This window comes from Schistocerca serialis, chromosome 8 (assembly GCF_023864345.2).
Source record: "Schistocerca serialis cubense isolate TAMUIC-IGC-003099 chromosome 8, iqSchSeri2.2, whole genome shotgun sequence".
Classification (NCBI taxonomy): Eukaryota; Metazoa; Arthropoda; class Insecta; order Orthoptera; family Acrididae; genus Schistocerca; species Schistocerca serialis.
In genome coordinates, this window is record NC_064645.1 from 83,041,538 (window position 1) to 83,064,226 (window position 22,689).

At 36.7% G+C, this 22,689-nt stretch overlaps 1 protein-coding gene across 1 annotated transcript in view; it reads left to right on the top strand.

Moving 5' to 3' along the window:
• Positions 1-22,689, top strand: part of LOC126416712 (eukaryotic translation initiation factor 2A) — a 167,589-nt gene that overhangs the window by 60,836 nt on the left and 84,064 nt on the right. The window contains exon 5 of the mRNA XM_050084523.1: positions 4,365-4,540. Coding sequence (XP_049940480.1) covers positions 4,365-4,540 — 176 coding nt within the window. The remainder of the gene's footprint in view (positions 1-4,364; positions 4,541-22,689) is intronic.

A 22,689-nucleotide genomic window follows, 5' to 3' on the forward strand; every position in this document is an offset into this window, starting at 1 on the left:
CCTTCCCTGCTCCCATTCCGGCACTATATAGCCGTCATTCCCCCGCGACACACAATCTTTTTTTTTCTTATTTTATTTTTGATTATCTAGTTCTCTCCTTTTCAGCTACTTCACCCCCCCCCCCCCTCCCCTTCCCCATCTCTCCCCTGCCCGCCGGCTAACCATCAGCACTTTATTGTCTGCCATCCCCACCATACTATCCCTCCCCCTCCCCGCCCCAGCCCCCTCCTTACCCCCACTCAGTTGCCGCTCCCATCATGCAGTGGTGCTGCTGCTCACAGTGTGGTTTTAGTTGCCTGAGACTGCAGTCGTGTGTGTGAGCTGCGTTTGCTTGTATGTGTGTGTGCGTATGTGTGCCTGTTGTTGACAAAGGCCATTGGCCAAAAGCTTTAAGTGTGAAAATCTTTTTGTTGTGCCTATCTGCAACTCGGCATCCCCGCTGTGTGGTGAGTAGCAAATTTAAGGGCCAGGAAGTCTTTTATGAACATATTTGTATGGAGTGTAGCCATGTATGGAAGTGAAATGTGTATGATAAATAGTTTAGACAAAAAGAGAATAGAAGCTTTCAGAATGTGGTGCTACAGAAGGATGCTGAAGATTAGATGGGTAGATCGCATAACTGAGGAGGAAGTATTGAATAGAATTGGGGAGAAGAGAAATTTGTGGCACAACTTGACTGGAAGAAGGGATCGGTTGGTAGGACATATTCTGAAGCATAAAGGGGTCACCAATTTAGTATTGGAGGGCAGCACAGAGGGTAAAAATCATAGAGGGAGACCAAGAGATGAATACGCTAAGCAGATTCAGAAGGATGTAGGTTGCTGTAGGTAGTGGGAGATGAAGAAGCTTCCACAGGATAGAGTAGCATGGAGAGCTGCATCAAACCAGTCTCAGACTGAAGACCACAACAACAACAACAATATTGTTACATTCCATCCTGGATTTTCCATTGTTAGAAATGCTTTACATGAATTTTTATTCTCTCTCTCTCTCTCTCTCTCTCTCTCTCTCTCTCTCTCTCTCTCTCTCTTCTTTTTTGAAGTATCTGAGCCAGTATCCGCAGTATCACTGTATTTTTAATGATTGTGATGTTGATGATAATCCATATGTAAGCTTGCTGCCATCTCATCCTTCCTGGATGCTCATAATATGTCATCTTCTGAGCCATCCATGGCATTTGATATGTACCACTTTCTGAATCCTTTCATTATAGATTCTCTTCAAAGTCTGCTTCAGCTACAACCAATGGGATCTGATTGATGTTCCCCATATTGCCTAATAGTCATCCTTTTCTTAGATAGCTTATACGACACTGATATGCAAATAATATTTTGTCCAGTGCTGCAGAAAGTCATGGAGGTAGTGCTGGTCTGCTATGTAAGCCCCATCCTCTTCATCATCAAGTACCACCTGGTACTTGATCTGAATGCAGCGATACATGTAGTTATAGATTCTTCATTACTGTATGAGCTTTCATTTGGATAATTTCTTTGAGTAATTGGGAACCCTTCATTGTGTTTCTTTTACACATACTGAATGACCTGCTGCTCCAATTCATGAAACCTTCCCTGCTTTGGACCCCTGAAGTTTGACATGTAGAACTGGTATTCTTCATATGTTGCCACCTTGGAACTTTCACCTCTGTGACATCAAATTTTCTTCCTGCCTCACAGTTTTTTGTGGCCTTTATTTCACGAGTCACTGATACTTAATTAGATCCACATGGTCTGCGTGAACCATTTGTGAGCTGTGGACTTTTAGATCCATGTTTCTCAACAGAGTCATGGCTGTGAGCTGCAACCGTTATTAATTGCTACAATTTATTGCTCTTACAGTCCTGACAATCTAAGCAAACTGAGTAATGGAAATACGTTGTCCTTTGCTGAAATGGCGGAAATTGGGTCACTTTGGGCTAACTGTACACTTCACCATTTGTTGCCAACCTTGAAAATTAATAGTGTTGTGAAGCGGTAGCATCTTTAGTGCCCCTGTTCCCAGGACAGCACTACACAGGCCCCTATTCCAATAATTCACTGACAGTCTTTTTACTTCTCTCCTTTTCCACTGCACTCCCCTCCTCCCTTTCCCTACATCTAACCTCCCCTCCCGACTGCATCTAGCTGCCGTACCCTCTCTCCGCCTCATCCCTGTACACTCTCACAAGCAAAAATTTACTGTCCCCCACCCTACCCTGCTACCCCCCCCCCCTCTCAGTGCCCCAGCATCCTCCTTACCCGCACCATCTGGTTGCTTCTCCTATTATGTGCTGCTGCTAGCAGTCTGGCCTCAGCAGCCAGAGACTGTGTGTGTGTGTGTGTGTGTGTGTGTGTGTGTGTGTGATAAAGGCCTTGTTGGCCAACAGCTCACGTTCTGACAGTCTTTTTGTTTTACCTATCTACGACTCAGCATCTCTGTTTTATATTGTTTATTATGTTCATATAATCTGCGTTCGTCTTAAGGCTAGATTTAGTGAAAATCTTGAATATTTTAATGTGAGTGCCTCTCTATTAATGATGCAATGGGTCCACACTTGAGTTAGAGCATTGTTTGAAATAATGGCCTCCAATAAAATTCCAGAACAAATAAAAACTGCTCCAAATCCAATATTTAAAAATAAACTAAAGGCATTTCTGACAAAGCACTGTTTCTATTCAGTACAAGAATTCTTGGAAATGAAAAATTATAAAGTTCCTTTGCAAATACTGTGATTAGAGTAAAACATTCTGTAGGCAAAATAATAACCTAATTTCTACTATACGCAACTATGTTTCAGTTTCACTTCCCCAAATTTTTTAACTCGCTTTTTGAATGTACAAGTACACATTCTATTAGTATTAAAACTTAATTGTCTGTGAAATCTCAATGTTAATTTCATGTTTAATGTAGTTTTTAAATGACATTGTCCTTCTGTTGTGTTTCCAGTTGACATTTTCACTATTCTGTAATCTCAGTGATTATTTGTGTAAATTTAAAGTAGCACTACATTGCCTACATGTTTCTGTTGTGTTTCCAGTTGACATTTTCACTATTCTGTAATCTCAGTGATTATTTGTGTAAATTTAAAGTAGCACTACATTGCCTACATGTTTCTTAGTTCCCCATGTAAATTGTTTGTATTCTCTGTATGTGAAGTTACTATATTCATCAATGAACAATTTTGTGTACATTTTTTTAAATGGCAGTCCATTGCCTATTTTTTTCTCCAAACTACATATTTGTTAAGAAAAATGACTTGTCCTATATCATGTGTACTTTGTACAATATGTGATCCACAGGATAAATAAATAAATACAAATACAAATACAAATATTCCATAATAGCTGAATATTTAGCAACAACATCATACAGATACCAACACACTTTCTGATTTCTCGTTTATATGTATCATAAAAACCAAATAAATAAATAAATAAAGGTAGTGAAAACAAGCAGCATTTTCAAGGGTCCCCATACACTCAATATTTACTGTGCTGTACTGAATATTGCACAATATCATTGGCCATCTGAGAGCGGTACAGACAGTTTGTGCAATATATTTAAGGAGACCGAAGAGTTTTACATATATTGATGCATGCTTAATGTATTGTGTAGTATGTCGAACCGCCTGGTGGGATATTGTGTAATACATATCGGTTCCTGTCGAGACTTCGTGGTGTACGGACATGCGAACAACTAAGACAGTGACCTCATATGATGACTATGAATACATGAGGAAAGGTAGGGGAAAGGAATCATCTGTTGAAGTACACACAGGGGAGTAGTTTGATTACATATTTAATATTTATGTAGTAATTAGCTATAGAAACAGTCAACAAAAGTAATGTGTCTAAAGTAATGTATCTTAGTCTTTTCAGGTTTATAGATCACTACTAACATTGTGGAAAGCAAAGTACAATGAGTATATGATCGGTATCTTTTCTGTGTAAATAAGATATGATGAAGTTCACCAATTCATTGAAAGAGTCATTATTCATCCACAAAAGATTTTGATAGTCATCTTGCTCTGCTGCATATTCTCTTAGCATGTCACTATAGTGCTGTGTGAGAACACCTTCGAAGCTACTTTTTCACCATTCACCGCTTTGTCTTGCTTGTGACTGGAATCTCAATACATGTGAATTCTACATTATTGAGCACCTTCATGGTCACTACGAAGGCAGAATTCTGAGGACCTCTTAAGACGTAATATGGAGTATTAATTTTACTTAATGGATGCATTTCACCGTAATTATATGACTTAGCATGTTCCTTGAAAGTGTCAGATTGTTTTCTCAGAAAACACACTCACAGCACAACAGTAACAGGTATTTTATGTTTATGATGTCCTTTAATATTAATTTAACAGAAATCGCTTTCTTTTGCAGGGAACCACAATGGAGCCAGGATGAGAAGATATGTGCCCGAATTGTGAACAATGATGTTCTTTTTTATGAAAATGCTAATTTTAATGCAGTTGCAAATAAGATTCATATTCAGAAGGTGGAAAACTTTAGTCTTGCTCCTGGTACTCCACCATACCACGTCCTCTGTTATTGTCCTGGTGAGTGTAATGATACCCAATGTCAACAGTGGTTCTTAAAAGTAATGAATCTTTATAGAATTAATTTGAGTGATATGCTATGAACGGTAACCAACGTATGTTACTAGTGTGACTCACTCTTTTTTTAAATATTTTTCAAGTCTGGGTTACTTAAAATTGTTAACTGACAGATTACCCCATCAGCCTAGTTCAAAATCAGATTCTCCGGGCCATCACACCGAATCCTGGTATTGCTGATCCCACCGAAAAACAACCGCAGAGCTGTGCTCTCACTCGGGATTATCCTGATTTTGAATGTATTAATCAGCTACTTCGACAAGGCCATGACTTCCTAAAATCATGCCCTGAAATGAGATCCATTCTGTATGAGATTTTGCCCACCATTCCTTTTCGTTGCCCTCCCAATCTCCGCAATATCCTTGTCACACTGTGTGTTCCTTCTGCAACCATCTCCTTACCCTATAGCTCGTATCCCTTTGACCATCCCCACTGCTAGACTTGCTCTGTGCACCTTCCTACCACCACCTATACTGGCCCTGTAACTGGCAAGACATATACTATCAAAGAGAGAGCCACTTGTGAAATGACACATATTATATACCAGCTATTAAGTAATCATTATTCGGCCTTTTACATCAGCATGACTACCTCCAAGTTATCAGTTCGGATGAATGGGCATAGGCAAATGGTGAATACTGGCAATCCTGTTGCAAAGAATGCCCTACAACATGACAGTTTTGACCGTGGTGACTGTTTCACCACAAGTGATAGGTTGGAACTGGCTCTATGACATGCATGTCCGTGGTTCTAGCCACCTGCCTGGCTTTAATTTACATTAATTTCTAGTATCTCAGCATTTCTTCACAGTTACTACTCCTGGCTTCACGCTGTCTTTTTTTCTACACGTACGTTGGTAGATATTGTTCTAATTCTTGTTCTTTCTGGAAACAGGTTGGTTTAGTAACCTGATGGGCAAATGACTGACATACCTACATCCATATTTACATTTACATCTACATGATTGCTCTACAATTCACCCTTAAGTGGCTGGCAGTGTGTTCATGAATGGCCTTCAAGATATTTCTCTGCTGTTCCACTCTTGAACAGTGCTTGGGAGAAACAAACACTTAAATCTTTCCTAATGAGCTCTGATTTCTCTTATCGTGTTATGATGATTATTTCTTCTTATGTAGGTGATTGCCAAAAAAATATTTTTCATTTGTAGAACAAAGTTGGTGACTGAAATTTTGTGGAAAGATCTTGCCACAATGAACACCTTTGTTTTAATTGTTCCACCACAACTTGTATATCATATCCATGACATTCTCTTTTGTATTTATGATAAATGTGGTGGCCTTCTTCGAACTTGTTCGATGTCCTCCATTAATCCTATTGGATGTGGATCCCTTACCATACAGCAGTACCCTGTCAGAGGATGGATAAGCATAGTGTAGGCAGTTTCTTTAGTAGACCTGTTGCATCTTGTTAAGTGTTCATCTAGTAAAGCTCAGCCTTTGGTTAGTTTTCCCCATAACATTTTCTGTGTAATCATTTCATTTTAAGTTATTTGCAGTTGTTCCCTAAGTATTTAGCTGAATTCACAATTGTTAATTATAAAGTGTGAACAACACAGTTTTACTTTTGAATGGTATATATGCTCAAGATACAACTTTACTTTATAATTTAAACAAACTTTAAAGAGATTACATATAAACAAGAATATTTCAGAAATAGCTAAGAAATAACACTTTACACTGCATGCTAAAACATTTTTCATTTTAACACAACACATGCACCAGAAGGAAAAATAAAATAAAAAAATAAAAAAAATCAATCAAATAAATATATAACAAGTTACTGCTCGACTTCCTGCACACCACCCTCTGCACACAGCAAACTAAAGTGAACTTACTCCAGTTGCTTTGTCAGAAGATCAGCCAGCTGGTTCCTTCCAACTATACATTCCAACATAATTTCGCCATTCAGAAACCTTTCACAAACATAAAAGTGCTGTATATATTTTGATTGGCGACGATACTAATGTTTTTAGTGCACTGGCATTGTCAATATAAAATGTTAATGGTTGTTATAGCATGTAAACTACTTTACTTAATAAATGACGTAACTAAATGAATTCTTTAGCTCCTTCACTTGCTGAAATAATCTCTGCTTCGGTTGTAGATGTCGCCACAACCTTCTGCAATTGACTTGTCCCTGATATTGCCCCACCACAATGCCAGTTATTTAATGTTGTGCCTACTTGTCCCCAGGGAAGTCAGCACCACTGTAAATCCTGGAATTTCCTTCTCTATCGTAGATAATATCATAATGAAATGTACCTTTCAGTTACCGAAATGTTTCAGTCGATTCCAGTCCTCAGTGGATGGTTCTTCCATAGCTCAAGCAGTTTTATTCACTCCAGGAATTATGTCTGGACAAGCTGCTTTTGAGAAATACGTAAGACATGTAATTGCCTCGTGATACTGGACTGAGGATGAAACTGCTTCGTCTTGGCAATTTTCTTCGTACTGAAATATGCCTTCCCGGCTAGTACACAAGTTGAAAATATGGTCACTATTTTTTTATAAACTTAAATTTGCCATATTTCGTGACAGTACCTTTTCCATTAGACGTTTGCAAGCAAATATAAGTCTTGGCTTCAGTTGTCTAAGTATGATTCCACAATGCATCGTTGTCGGCTGCAGAAAATGACGTGGTTCAGCGTGTTTCTCTCATTTTGGTGTTTCAAATACAGTTTCTTCCAATGTAGTTTCTTCTTTTCAGATAATACAAAAATAATAGTTAACATAATTCAAAATTATTTATGACTGCAACCTTCACATTGTTCTTCCGTCAACACACACCAAGAGTTAGCTTCCGACTCGGACTGACTATAGTCAAAGACTACTCCAACGTCAAAGATATTTTACACAATCAGTTTCTTTGCTATTCTTCGATACATTTTCTAATAGTAATCAATATGCTTTTACTCTCAAAAACAGAAGTAAATTAACATATAATAAGACAAATTATAATAAATTCTGACAAAAATATAAGAAAACATTTTCAATTCAGTATCGACAAATACGGTAAAAAAATAAAATCTCCCAGATCCATTACAACTGCTCCCCAGGGCTTTTGTTGTTATGGACATATACAACAAAATCCCGACAACACTCAGTGATGGATCTGTATTACACAATTAGTACATTAATGATGCAGTCTGATAACCTCTTCCAAATTTGGACTCTTTGAATCTGTGGACTTGTTACTGGCTGTTGTTGCAATGATACTTCCCCAGCAATCCCATACACAAAAATTTCAAGTAAAGAAATTATTTAACATGACAAATATACATGGTATAAAACATACATGAGAAATATTCTAACATACAGCATACAGACTGAAAATAATAGAAAGGTGAAACTCATTTCCTAGAATAAGATTTAATTTTTTTTTTTTTATATTAATGTTAATTTCATTATGCTTACATATTGTAACAGTAAAAATGATACTGGACATATATAGTGTAATGTGTTTTTCTCTATATTTGCCTTTTATATATATATATTTTTTAACTTCTGATTTTTTTAATTTTTATGTTTTTTTATTAGTCATGGTTTTTTTGTTTTTTTTGTATATTTTTTTATGATTTTCTTCTTTTAGTACAGCTAAAGATACATCAGTATTATCTAAATTTTTTGCAATTATTTATGTACACTTTCCTCTCTACTACAATATTACTACAAGTCACATTCTTGTGAAGAGTACTTTTGCTCCCCACAACATCAGTATAAACAACAATAAACTGCTCATATATCATGAGGCTTTATCTAAAATTGTTTTTGAAACTTATACCTTTGCATGCATGTCCTCACATGCATGCCTTCACCCACAGGGAAGACTTAGCTTCCAAAATTAGAAAAATTCAGAAATGCTCACTAGGGAGACTTTTTTTGTAAAAAAGTAAAAATAAATCTTTCTCTCATTCTTTGTTACATCAGTGTTTTTTTTTTCATCAGTTTCAATTAACATGTGACTTCAAATTATTAATTTATACATGCAAATATACATACTTGGTTGTACAGGTAGTTTTGTTCTAACAAGCATATTCCAGTGGAGGACTTTTGTTTTAGATGATAATAGGTTATTTAAATTTTGAAATTATGATTTCTGTTTATACAGTTTTAAAGAGACAACATTCCTAAGACCAAATAATTTCTTTGACTTAGGATACACCAAACGATAAGCATTAGGGTGTGGATTTTCTATGACTTCAAAAGGCCCAATATAGATATCAAAGAATTTTTTAATTTCTGAAGTTAACATTTTTGATATTTCATGAGATTTGACCAGAACAAGATCCCCAATTTTAAAAGTGGTTAATCTTACCCTATTGTTATGTCTTTTATTCCTCTTTTCCCCTTGTTTCCTCATAGTTTCCCTGACAATATCTTCTCTCTCTTGCATAGTTAAAGGTGTACATTTAGGAAATTCAATAAGTTCTGATATAAGATTTGGAGGTCTAATATTAAACATAATCTCATATGGTGAAAATCCTGTGGAACTATGTTGTAGGCTATTCATAATATCTTAAAAATTTCGAATGTGCTCAAACCAAGTTGGATGTTTATGGCTACAATAGGTTCTACAAAGTCTCCCAATTTCCCTCATATATCTTTCTGCAGGATTAGTCGACGGAGAATAAACAGATATAAGTATATGCTTCAATTTTGATCTTTCAATAAACTTTTTCCAAATTTTTGAAGTGAACTGTGAACCATTATCTGATAATATAGCTTTTTGTTTACCCACCTGTGCGAAATAATCTCTCAATTTTTATTATAATTTCATGGCTAGTAGCTTTTTTCACTGGATATAGTTTAATTAATTTTGAAAATACATCTACCATAACAAATATGTAACAGTGACCACCTTTACTCTTTGGTAACATTCCATATAAGTCCACTGTGATAAGATCTAAAGGTTTTTCCGGAATAATGTTTTGCATCTCTCCACCACGTCTTTGATTGCTCACTTTAACTCTCTGACATTTGTCACAGGTTGCCAATTCTTTTCTTACCTTCTTTCCAATATTGTAAAAATAAACATTTTCTTGTATCTTTTGAATGCACTTCTGTATCCCACAATGACCAAAGCTTTCATGTATGTAAATGATCAGCTTTTCAGCATCTGCCTCTGGCCAACACAGTTTCCAATTATCAGAATCTACATCTGTTCTCCGAAATAAAATCCCCTTATGTAATTTGTAAAATTTATCAAGTTTCTCATACCCCTTCTTGCCTAAACGTTCTTTGATTAATTTCCAACTCTGATCCAAATTTTGATTTTTTTCTAATTTTGTTACACATAGCTCTAATTGTTTTTTCATTTTCCACCCCTTTCAAGTATCTAATTTTAAATTTTTCCTCCTCTTGTTCAAAAATCTCCTTTTCTCCCCCAATTGGTAACCTTGAAAGTGAATCAGCTACTACATTCTCAGAACCTTTTATGTGTTTGATTTCAAAGTCAAACTGTTGCAGAAAAATTGCCCATCTGGTCAATCTACTGTGGTATAATTTGCACTCTTGTAAGTAACTCAAAGCTTTGTGATCCGAAAATACTATGGTTTTATGTCCAATAAGGTAAATTCTAAATTTTGTAAAAGCCCAATGAATTGCCAAAAGTTCCTTCTCTGTGACTGTATAATTTTTCTCATGCTTGAGCAACATTCTGCTTGCAAATGCTATGGTACAATGTATCTTAACTCCATTCTCTACTCTTTCTTGAAATAACTCTGCTCCAAGCCCATAATTACTGCTATCAGTGTTCAAACAAAATGGTAAATTAAAATCAGGTCTGTGTAATAAGTGTTGCTTCCTCAACTCTTGCTTAATTTTATCAAACTCTTCCTGACAACTTTTATCCCAAACCCAAACAGTGTTTTTCTTAAGTAACTGACTTAAACATGGTGCATTCAGACTCTGATCACTTATATGTTTTCGGTAATAACCGCATAACCCAAAGAACGACTTTAATTGTTTTTTAGTCTTAGGAATAGGAATTTCTGAAATTGCTTTAATTTTTTCTGGACCTGCCAAAATTCCCTTATCTGTGACAACATGACCCAAAAATTTTAATTCAGAAACTGCAAATTTACATTTCTCTAATTTCAATGTCATCCCCCCTTTTCTAACTTTTTCACAAACTGACTTCAAAATCAAAAAATCTTCCTCCCAATTTTTCCCTGTAACCAAAATGTCATCTACATAGATTATCAGTTTAGACGCAAGTTCTTGCCCCAGTGCATGATCCAAAGCTCTTATAAATTCAGAAACAGAAGAATTTAACCCAAATGGCACAACACAATATTGGTAACTCTTACCATTGTACAAGAAAGCAGTATATTTTCTAGAACTAACCGAAAGTGGTACTTGATGAAAACCCGAAGTTAGATCCAAACTTGACATATATTTTATATCTGTAAATTTATAGAGTAACTCATCAATATTTTCAGGATGGTCTGTCTGTCTGAACTCAATTTTGTTTAAGTGTCTAGAGTCCAAAACCAATCTTACTCCACCATCTTTTTTCGAAACTACTACTAGAGGATTATTATATGCACTGATACTCCTTTCTATTATATTACATCCTTCCATCTTTCTCAGCTCTTTCTCAACAGCAGGTCTTTTTGATATTGCAATAGTGTATGGTTTTATGAAAAATGGTTCATGAGGTTTTACCTGAAACTCACACTGGTAACCCTTTACCCTACCAGGTATGTCACTAAAAACATCACTGTATTCCCACAGCAGATTTTCTAACTGTTGTTTTTGCTCCCCAGATAAATACTGTGTTTCTGAAATTTTCAAATTTGCTAAATTCCCAAATTCAACTTCATCAGTATCAAATCTATGAATTTCAATATTCTCCAATCTGTTTTCTTTTAGTAAATTAATACTGTCAAAATTTCCATTACTCTGATCACCAAGTGTGTTCACAAAATTTGTCTGAATGTATTCCCTTTCACTAGTTTCTATCAAAAGTTTTCTTCCAACCCAATCAAATGCTGTATTTACTTTTACTATCCAATTCATACCCAAAAGAAAATCCTCATTAAATTCCTGAATTACAAAACATCCATGTGTGAACAACTTGCCTTCAATTAAAAATGTCACTAAAGCCTGGCTTTTTACCAATTTACTGCTCTTCCCAGTAGCACCTTTTATCTTTACCCCAACAACTGGCATTTCAACATAATCTTTCCCCACTTTCAATTTTTTGCTTAATCTTTCAGATATTCCCGAGATCTCACTTCCTGTATCAATTAAACATTTACCAATCCATGACCCAATTTGAACTTTTATATAAGGACTGCAAAATTGATCACTTTTCTCAGAACCTGTATCCTCATGTAATAAATCACTTTCAATTTCCCCAAACCTATACTTATCAGAATCATATGGTATACCATTATATGTATTATTTGTCACAGTTATAAAATTTGCACAAGATACAAAATTGTCATTAGTACTCTCTATTATCTCAAATAGCCAAGAATTTTCATCCAAATCACATTGTATACTATTGAAGTACTTATCCTTCAGCTTTTCAAAAATAAAATATCTCATCTTTTTCCACCACTCAGGACATACAGTTTCACATACATTAATAAGCATCTTTCTAAAGTTCTTGTCAAAAGAAATAGTTTCACTGTTCAGCCATATATTCATAAGAAATGTGTGTGTATCATTAGTATCTATAAAAGTTTCACTTAGGTAAGAAGTTATACATGTGTCATCGTTATTTGTGTAGTCAGATTCTTTACCAGCAACATCTGAATTCACACTTTTACATACACCCAGATTGCGAGTATTATTCATCCTGGTAACATCCCTGGGAATTTCTATAATATTCTCACTATTTAATCCATTTTCAACCATGTGTATACCCAACTCCCTATTTAAACTAATGAAATACCTTTCCTCAACATCATCATCAATACCATTACCATCATTATCAACTTTATCAACAACATCATTATCATTACACATATTCAGGTCATACACATTCAAATTATCCCCCAAAATATTATTTCCCCTTTCTAAAGTTACCAGATCCCTTTCACCAACATTTTCATTCTCACAGCATGCATTCTCTCTTTCATTCACACACATCTCTGAACTACTGCAAATTACATCATCCGACAAAGTGTTTTTCTTTTCTGCCCAAGTGTAAAACTCTGTTAAATTAAATGAATCACAATTACTTTTATCTACTGTATGTTCTTGTGTATTGAAAATGTTATCTTTATCATTATTATTTTCCTCTTGAAATTTCTTCAATAAGTAACAACTAATGACCTCATGTGATAGCTTAGGTTTGGAACTGACCTGTTTGGGTTTATGATAGTCACATCCATTGGTCCTTTCATCATGCTCACCTTCTGCCTCAACCTTGCGGACCTTCAAGGGGGCGTCTACTCGTTTTTTATTTCCGGTTCCTGTTTGAACTGCTGATTATGGTTCTGCCAATGTCTCTGATCAACATTTCTGATCCCATTCCTATGCCAAACATTACCTGATTGTTGGTAGTTTCTATTGTACTGACCTCTACCAAAATTTCTGTGATTTTGATCCCTAAAGTGTTCTCTATTTTGTTGATTATTAACGCGAAAATGTTCTGGATAAAAATTATGGTCCTTCTTTTCAAAATTGTTATATCCCCCTGAATTTTGACTGACACCATGATAATTGTTTTGTTCCCTTTTTTGAAAGTTGTCATTTCCCCAATTTTGACCATTACCTTTCTGAGTAAACCCACTGTGTGTTCTTGTTGTTACCCTATCCAACTTTTCAATATAATTGAGAAACTGCTCTACATTACTATCAGGACAATGAACTAAACTCAACTGCATTGCTGATGGCAATCTTCTCTTTAAGGTATCAATTTTGATCAAGTCATCCAAAGGTTTTGTTAAATGAATAAGTTTTTGAAGTTCACTTTTGCAAAATTGTTTCATGTTCCCATCTGATTCCCTATAGTTTCGCCCATTCAAAAATTCACTTTTGATTCTAGTTTGTTTAAGATCATCCCAAAATTTTTCCAAAAATTTTGATTCAAATTCTGAAAAGGTCATCCCCAAAGTTACAATCTGGTTTGCCGAAGTCAAAGCTTCCCCTTCCAAGAATTTTTTCACAAATTTAATTTTTATTTCATCTGGTAAGTGAGGTAAAAAAACAATCCTTATAATACTGCATAAAATCAACGGGATGTAAGGGTCCATCTACCGAAAAGTGCTTCACTGGAATATTAGATATAAGATTACACGTGTTGACATTGTAATTTTTGCTTTGAAATTCAATGTCAAAAATTTCAATTTTTTCGCTAAGTTCTTTGACAGATTTTTTGTTTTCCACATCATAGCATTCTACTTTTTCTTCTAGAGTAACCAAACGATTGTCAGTTTCTTGTTGTACATTTTTAACTAAAACTTTTGTATTCTCATCCAAATTTTTAATTTCCCCTTTTATCTCATTAAAATCAATTAAATTTCTTTCCCTATCTACCAGTAACTCATTTTTTACAGTATTAATTTCACCACTCAATTTAACATCAATTTCATTTACTTTTGCTTCCACAGATTCAATTTTTTCCTCAACACTGCCAACTCTGTTCGAAAGCTCACCCACTTGGGTATTGACTGCTTGGACTTGCAACAAAATGTTATCAATTTTTTCATCCCAGTATGTCTTATTGTCGTCAACTGATTGTTTAATTTCTTTCGTGAAATTTACAAGAAAACTTTTTAAATCAAATTGATCGGTTCTTTCTCTTTCATTTGACCTGTCCTGATGTTCGAAGTCTATGAAATTACTACTTTCTACTTTAGGCACAATACTCTCGAAAATCTCATAAGTCATTGTGAAGAACAAAAATTTATACACAACAATACAAAACAAGATAAAAATATTGTTTTAACAAAATACGAGGGTTTCGTGACTTATCTGGAACACTCTTCAACTGTTGCAAAACCACGTTTTCCATCCATGTGATTGTTGACCAAAATTCTTGAAGTATTTTCTTCTGTCGAAAATTATATTTTTTTTTTGCCGAAATATTTCTTCTCCAAAACTTTTACTTCCCAATGAACACAAACACTGTAACACACATTCTGAAGAAACTGGTATTAACACACAAAAATTTTCTTCCTCGTAGCACTGTTGAAGATCTCGTGAACACAATATCCCGGCTACAGTCCCCAGTTGAAATATGCCTTCCCGGCTATTACACAAGTTGAAAATGTGGTCACTATTTTTTTATAAACTTAAATTTGCCATATTTCGTGACAGTACCTTTTCCATTAGACGTTTGCAAGCAAATATAAGTCTTGGCTTCAGTTGTCTAAGTATGATTCCACAATGCATCGTTGTCGGCTGCAGAAAATGACGTGGTTCAGCGTGTTTCTCTCATTTTGGTGTTTCAAATACAGTTTCTTCCAATGTAGTTTCTTCTTTTCAGATAATACAAAAATAATAGTTAACATAATTCAAAATTATTTATGACTGCGACCTTCACATTGTTCGTCCGTCAACACACACCAAGAGTTAGCTTCCGACTCGGACTGACTATAGTCAATGACTACTCCAACGTCAAAGATATTTTACACAATCAGTTTCTTTGCTATTCTTCTATACATTTTCTAATAGTAATCAATATGCTTTTACTCTCAAAAACAGAAGTAAATTAACAAATAATAAGACAAATTATAATAAATTCTGACAAAAATATAAGAAAACATTTTCAATTCAGTATCGACAAATACGGTAAAAAATAAAATCTCCCAGATCCATTACAGTACCCAGTTGCAGTTGAAATCATGTTGGATTCTGCGTTTCGAAATCTTTCCAATATTTGTTTCATCCTGAAGTATTCTATTCAAAAAGACCATCTACACATCAAATTGTTTCATCACCATCTTCTTAAAGCAGTTACCGCTAGCAAAACTTGATTAGTGTCATAATATGCAACAAGACTATATGCATCTTTCAGAATGAGAGTCTTTCTGCCAGGTTCGCCTAAGAGCTTCTGTGAAGTTTGGAAGGTAGGAACAAGGTACTGGCAGAACTGAAGCTGTGAGGGCAGGTTGTGAGGCATGCTTGGGTAGCGCAGTTGGTAGAGCACTTGCACCGTGAAAGGCAAAGATCCCGAGTTTGAGTCTTGGTCCAGCACACAGTTTTAATCTACCAGGAAGTTTTATGTGCATCTTAATAATCAATGCACAGAGGCATTCGGTCAGTCATTGTTTCTGTGCTCCATGTGAGGATGGAATGGGAAGAAGAGCTAATAATTGGTATAATGGAATATACCCTCTGCTGTGCACCTCATGGTGGTTTTCAGAGTATAGATGTAGATTTTGCAGTACATTGGCATGTGTGGGACTTTCGACTAACACCCACATATTGTTCCTCTTGAGTGTTTCTGTTTCTTCATTAATAGCTTGCATCCTTTTACCTTTTCATTTGAAAGCAAAATGTCAGAAAAAAATTTGAATCTTTATGTTTGCCAGCACTGAATTTTGTTAGCATTAAGAACTCTCCACTTTCTATCCAGGCTGGTTTTCTTCATTATCTTGTGCTCTTCAATTTATATTCATCAGAAAATTTGTGAGCTCCGGCTTTCAGGAATTTTGTTGATTCTATGTTATAGTCATCTGATACTTGACTTCCTCCAGAATTAAGTGCGTTAAATTTTTCTTCACTTTGTCTTCCTCCAGAAGCAGAATGCTCAGGAATGTCACTATGGCAATTACAAACTATTTCTGGCTTAAATTCTGTATCATAACTCAAGACCACTTTCTTTTTGGAAGGAATCCAGACTCTAAATCCATCTTTGACACTGGCAGACCCAATAAGCCTTATCATCAAACTTTGAACAAAAATGTTTATGTGAATGGAGCAACCTGTGCCAAAAATTCTGAGGTGATCGAGTTTTCCTACACCACAGCTCATAAGGAAATTTGTCTGAACCTGCAGAAGACCTTCCAGTATGATTTAAAATATAGATTGCTGTATTGCAAGCTTCTGCCCACAATCCTCTCATCTGGGACTGAAGACCTTCCAATATGATTTAAAATATAGATTGCAGTATTGCAAGCTTCTGCCCACAATCCTCTCGGTAGTTTGATTGTGTTCAGCATTGAACATGCAGCTTTAGTAGTTGTTCTATTTTCACATTTGACCAAACCATTTTGTTCAGGAGCATAGGGTGGGGGAATTAGTAATTTTGTTCCCTTATATATGAGCAGTTCCTTAACTCTGTTGTTATTAAATTCTTTACCTCCTTTCTAAACTATTTAACAGCATGACCTTTGGTTTGAGCTTCATTTAAAAATTGTTTAAGCACATTATACACTTCATGTATGTGCTTGAAAAAGAAAATTCAAGGAAATTTGCTAAAATCATCTGTAAAACATACATAACAATGAGCATCTCCAAACAACTCTGCACTAAATGGTCCATTGACATCTATGTGAATTAATTCGCCAGCATCTGTGGAGGGATTTGCTCATTGTCTGAATGGTAGTGTCTACATCTTCCGTATTGCGCAACCATCTCAAAATTCATCCTTACAACCTTCTACATTGATGTTAAGTTTCTTCAAAGTGTTCTTGATGTGTTGTTTATTCTGGTGACCCAATCTTTCATAGTACATTTGTAATATTTCAGAAGATGTCAATATGTTTACTTGATTACCTTTTCTGGTCTAATAACATACATATTCAACATGTATAGCTCATTTTCCACATAGCATGTCAGGACGATGTCACTACTGGCTTTTTCCCGAATTCCAATACTTTTGCTGTCAAATATTATGTCATAGGCATTACATGCAATTGCTCTGGCTGAGAACAGATGAGTGCTTGCATCGCCACATATCAAACATTTTCATTTCTAGCACAGTACCATTTATTGTTTTGTCTTATTTTGATACAGACGGTTGACCAAATGCATGCATGTTAGTACCTTCCTAATGAAACCACTTCAGGAATATCAACGGAGTGCCATAGAGGTCCCATTTCCATTTTGACCAGTTGTCAGGTCTTTCACGTTCATCAGCATTCACTTTATAATCTCCATTTGTAGCCATGTTCTTACTGTACAACTCGTTTCAACAAAAAATTCTTGTGCCAGCACGCATTGGATTGAATCAATTTATTTATTTATTATTTTTTTTTTAGACTGTTTCGTTCATTTAGATGTGGTCTGGGCCCAAAACCTGTTGTAAATTATAAAGCCTGAAGAACACAGTTTTCCTTAGGAACGGCATATTTTCTCAAGGTACAGCTTTACTTCATAAATCAAACAAACTTCAAAGAAATTATTTATATAAAAACAAGAATATTTCAGAAGTACCAAGGAATAACACTTTACAGTGAACACTAAAACCTTTTTCCTTTTACCACAACAACAATATTTAGATAAGTGCAATCATGTAACCAAAATATATTGGATGGATTCCTTTTAGTATTCATGTGGATGACTTCACACTTTTCATTATTTGGAGTCAGTTGCCACTTTTTGCACCATACAGATATGTTGTTTAAATCATTTTGTAGTTGTTTTTGATCATCTGATGACTTTATGAGATAGTAAAAGACAGTCACTTACAAACATTTGAAGATGGCTGCTCAGATTGTCTTCTAAGGTGCTTGTATAGATTAGGAATAGCAAAGGGTGTATAACACTTCTTTGGGGAATGCCAGATATCAGTTTTGTTGTACTGGACGACTTTCTGTCAATTACTACAAACTTTGTGGCCTTTGTGACAGGAAGTCATGAATTGAGTTGCACTACTGAGACGATCATCTATAGGCACACACTTTGATTAGAAGTTGCTTGTGAGAAATGGTGTCAAAAACCTTTTGAAAATCTGGAAATATGGATTTGATGTGAGGTCCCAGCATATCGCACTCATTATTACTCATTATTTTGTGTAAATAAAGAGCTAGTGATATTTCACAAGAATGATATTTTCTGAATCTGTGTTGACTGTTTGCCACTAGATAGTTTTATTCAAGATAATTCATAATGTTCAAACACAGTATATGTTCCAACATCCTACTCAAATCAACATTAGTGATATAGATCTGTAATTCAGCAGTTTTCCTTTATTGAGTATTGATGTGACCCGCAAAACTTTCCTGTCTTTAGGTCTGGATCTTTCCGCCATTCTAGCGGTTGTAAATGATTGCTAAGTATGGAGCTATTCTGTCAGCATACTCTGAAAGGAATCTAGTTGTTATATTGACTGGAAGATTTTCGTTTATTAAGTGATTTAAGTTGCTTTGCAATGCCAAGGATATCTGCCTGTAACTTACTAATTTTGTCAGTTGTTCTTGATTTGAACTGAAACATTTGTCTTCTTCAGTGAAGGACTTTCGGAAAACTGTGTTTGCTTTAGTGGCACTTTCATTGATAACATTACCATTGCTATCACACAGTGAAGGTTTTGGTTGTGTCTTGCTGCTGAGGTACTTTACATACAATCAGAATCTCTTTGGATTTTCTGCCAGATTTCATTGCGGAAACTATTAAAAGCGTCTCACATTGAAGTCAGTGCTAAATTTAGAGCTTCAGTAAAACATCACCAATTGTGGAGTTAGGCATTCTTTTAAATTTGGCATGCTTTGTTTCACTGCTTCTGTAACAGTGTTCTTAACTGTTTTGTATAACACAGGGAATCAGTACCATCTCTTGTTAATTTACTTGATATTATATATAAAAACAAAGATGAGGTGACTTACCGAACAAAAGCGCTGGCAGGTCGATAGACACACAAACAAACACAAACATACACACAAAATTCAAGCTTTCGCAACAAACTGTTGCCTCATCAGGAAAGAGGGAAGGAGAGGGGAAGACGAAAGGAAGTGGGTTTTAAAGGAGAGGGTAAGGAGTCATTCCAATCCCGGGAGCGGAAAGACTTACCTTAGGGGGAAAAAAGGACAGGTATACACTCGCACACACGCACATATCCATCCACACATACAGACACAAATATGTCTGCTTGTGTCTGTATGTGTGGATGGATATGTGCGTGTGTGCGAGTGTATACCTGTCCTTTTTTCCCCCTAAGGTAAGTCTTTCCACTCCCGGGATTGGAATGACTCCTTACCCTCTCCTTTAAAACCCACTTCCTTTCGTCTTCCCCTCTCCTTCCCTCTTTCCTGATGAGGCAACAGTTTGTTGCGAAAGCTTGAATTTTGTGTGTATGTTTGTGTTTGTTTGTGTGTCTATCGACCTGCCAGCGCTTTTGTTCGGTAAGTCACCTCATCTTTGTTTTTATATATAATTTTTCCCATGTGGAATGTTTCTTTCCATTATATTAATTTACTTGATACGTATATATATATCTTAATTGCCATTGAAACTACTTCTTTGAATGTAAGCTGCATCTGATCTACACTCACATAGATACTTTGGGGAAGGAGTGGATACTGTCTTTTAGAATATACGAGGTGCTATCCAAAATTTACGGGACTGGTGCTGCCATCTGTTAAAAACCTTGCCTTTGGACTAATAGTCACCATCACCCTCGGAGTAGTTCCCATCCGCACGTACACACTGATCCCAGCACTTCTGCCACTGGTCAAACATTTTCTGGAAGTCCTGTTCTTTGAAGGCATTAATCACCGCCAGCAATGCTTCTTGAATCCTCTCTAGCGTGTCGAACTGACAACCTTTCAACTTGAGTTTGTTTTGGGAGTAGTGCAAAGTTGCAAGGTGCCAAATCTGGCGAGTACAGTGGGTGGAGTACAACCGCCATGTTGTTTTTTGCCGAAACAGTCCTGGCGAGCAAGGACGTGTGATAGGGCATGTTGCCGTGATTCAGCAGCCAATTCCTTTGACGCCAAAGTTCGGGCCGCCGTCGCTGCACGTTTTCATGGAGCTGTCCCAAAATGTCACAGTAGTATGCGGAATTTACTGTTTGGCTGGGTGGGACAAACTCTTTGTGCACAATTCCATTGGTATCAAAGAAAACGATGATCATGCTCTTCACTTTGCTCTTCACCTGTCTCTTGGAGAGCCCGAGCTCTTCCACTGGGACAATTGTTGCTTTGTCTTTGGGTCATAGCCGTAAATCCAGCAAGGGTCTCCATAGCACTTTTCCCGAGATTCGCACAGAATTTGATACACACGTACTGTTTTGTTCGCAGAACCATCGTAAAATTGCCACATATCAAACACAGAGTATTACAGAAATCACTGTGGACATGCAACACGTCCTCCCAGCTGAATGCCACTCCGCACACCGACTCGTCAGATATGCAGCTCCCGCCGTCCAGCGGTGCAAAGATCTACTACCCCTACTTTCCAGATGACAGCACCAGTCCCAAAAATTTTGGATTCTATCTCGTATTTTGCATTTATTTTTGGTGGATTTGAATATTATAATATTCAGTTTTGCTACAACAATCTTGTGGTCACTAATCCCCATGTTCCCCATTATGCTCCCTATTTGCTCAGGATTATTTGTTGTTAAGCCATCAGGTATGTTTTTGCAACCATTTACAGTTCGAGTGGGCTCATTAATGAATTATTCAAAATAATTTGCAGAGAAAACTATCAGTACAATGTTGGTTGACGTTTTATGCCAATGACCGATGTTAACCATGCATTTTAACCAATATATCAAAGGTAGATTGAAGTCGTCCCCAAATGTAATTCTGTGGGTGGGGTACTTATTTGAAATGAGACTTAGTTTTCTTTGAACTGTGCAACAACTGTCATCAGAGTCTGGGATCGTTAAAAGAAGCCAATTATTAATTTAGTCTGGTTGTAAAGATAAACTCTACCCTACTGACTCACAGCGACTAGAACATCTGTTCCAGTTTCGCTACAAGGTAAACTACTTCTAACAGCTCTAGATACATCTGCCCTTTCAGAACACCATTAGGTCCATCGCAAAAATGTTAGCTGAACTTATCTATGGCTTTAACTAGCTTTCAGTACCTATAATGATTTGAGCTTCAGTGTTTTCTATTGGCACTTGGATCCCTGGTTCTTCCAAACACAGCTGTGAGAGTTTACAACAGCAGTATTGGCTATTGCTAGGTGTACCCTCATCCTGCATTTGCCCTACATGCTTTGAGACTGGAACCTTTCCTGTAATTTTCTGAGATCCTCTAAGCTGAAAACCTGCCTAGTCCATTCCATACGGCCCCTGCTACCCATGTAGTTGCTTCGTATAGACAGTAGAACCCTGACATACTAAGTGGAACCTGAAAACCCACCACCCTATGATGTAAGTTGATGTAGGTTACAGAATTGTCTGAGCCTCTGGTTTAGACCCTCCACTCAGCTCTATACCAAAGGTGTGCACTTGGTCCTGTTGACGATGCTACAGATGGTGAGCTCTGCCTTCACCTCACAAGTCGAGACTGGCAGTCTTCAATACTTCAGATAGCCACCCAAAACTAGAGGGAATCTCTTCCAATGCAAAGTGACAGATATTGTTAGCACCTACATGAGCCACCACCTGTAGTTGGTTTCATCATGTGCTCTTCGTGACAGCTGGAAGCACCCATTCCACTTCTGGGATGACTCCCAACCCCAGTGTGCACACAGAGTGCAGCTTAGACTTCTTCCCCTCCTAGGCAGCCATATCCCTAAGGATCTCGATTACCTGCCCAACGTTGGAGCTCACAACTACCAGTAATCCCACCCTCTGTAACTGTCCAAATCTTGCATACGAAGTGGCTTTTGAAACAGGGCAAGTGATTCCATCTGGCTCAGGTACTTCACCAGACACAGATAGTGCCTGAAATCTGTTATTCAAACGAACCAGAGAGGCCTCTTGATTCACACCCTGGGAAGTTTTTCATTGCCTGCCACACCTACCAACAATCTCCCACTCGGCCATGGGTGAGGGGTCTGTCTCAGTGCAGGCAGTAACGGGGGCAGCCACAGTAGTGGACCGATTGAGGGCACATGGGATGTGCTGGTGGACGTCCCTGAGAACGCTCCTGCCCCCACTGTAATGCCCATGGACAACAGACTCAAGCTGCATTACCAAAGCCAGCACTGCATGGAGAAATGAGCAAAGGGTCACCAACTTGACTTGTATCTGTAAATAGCAATCACAGT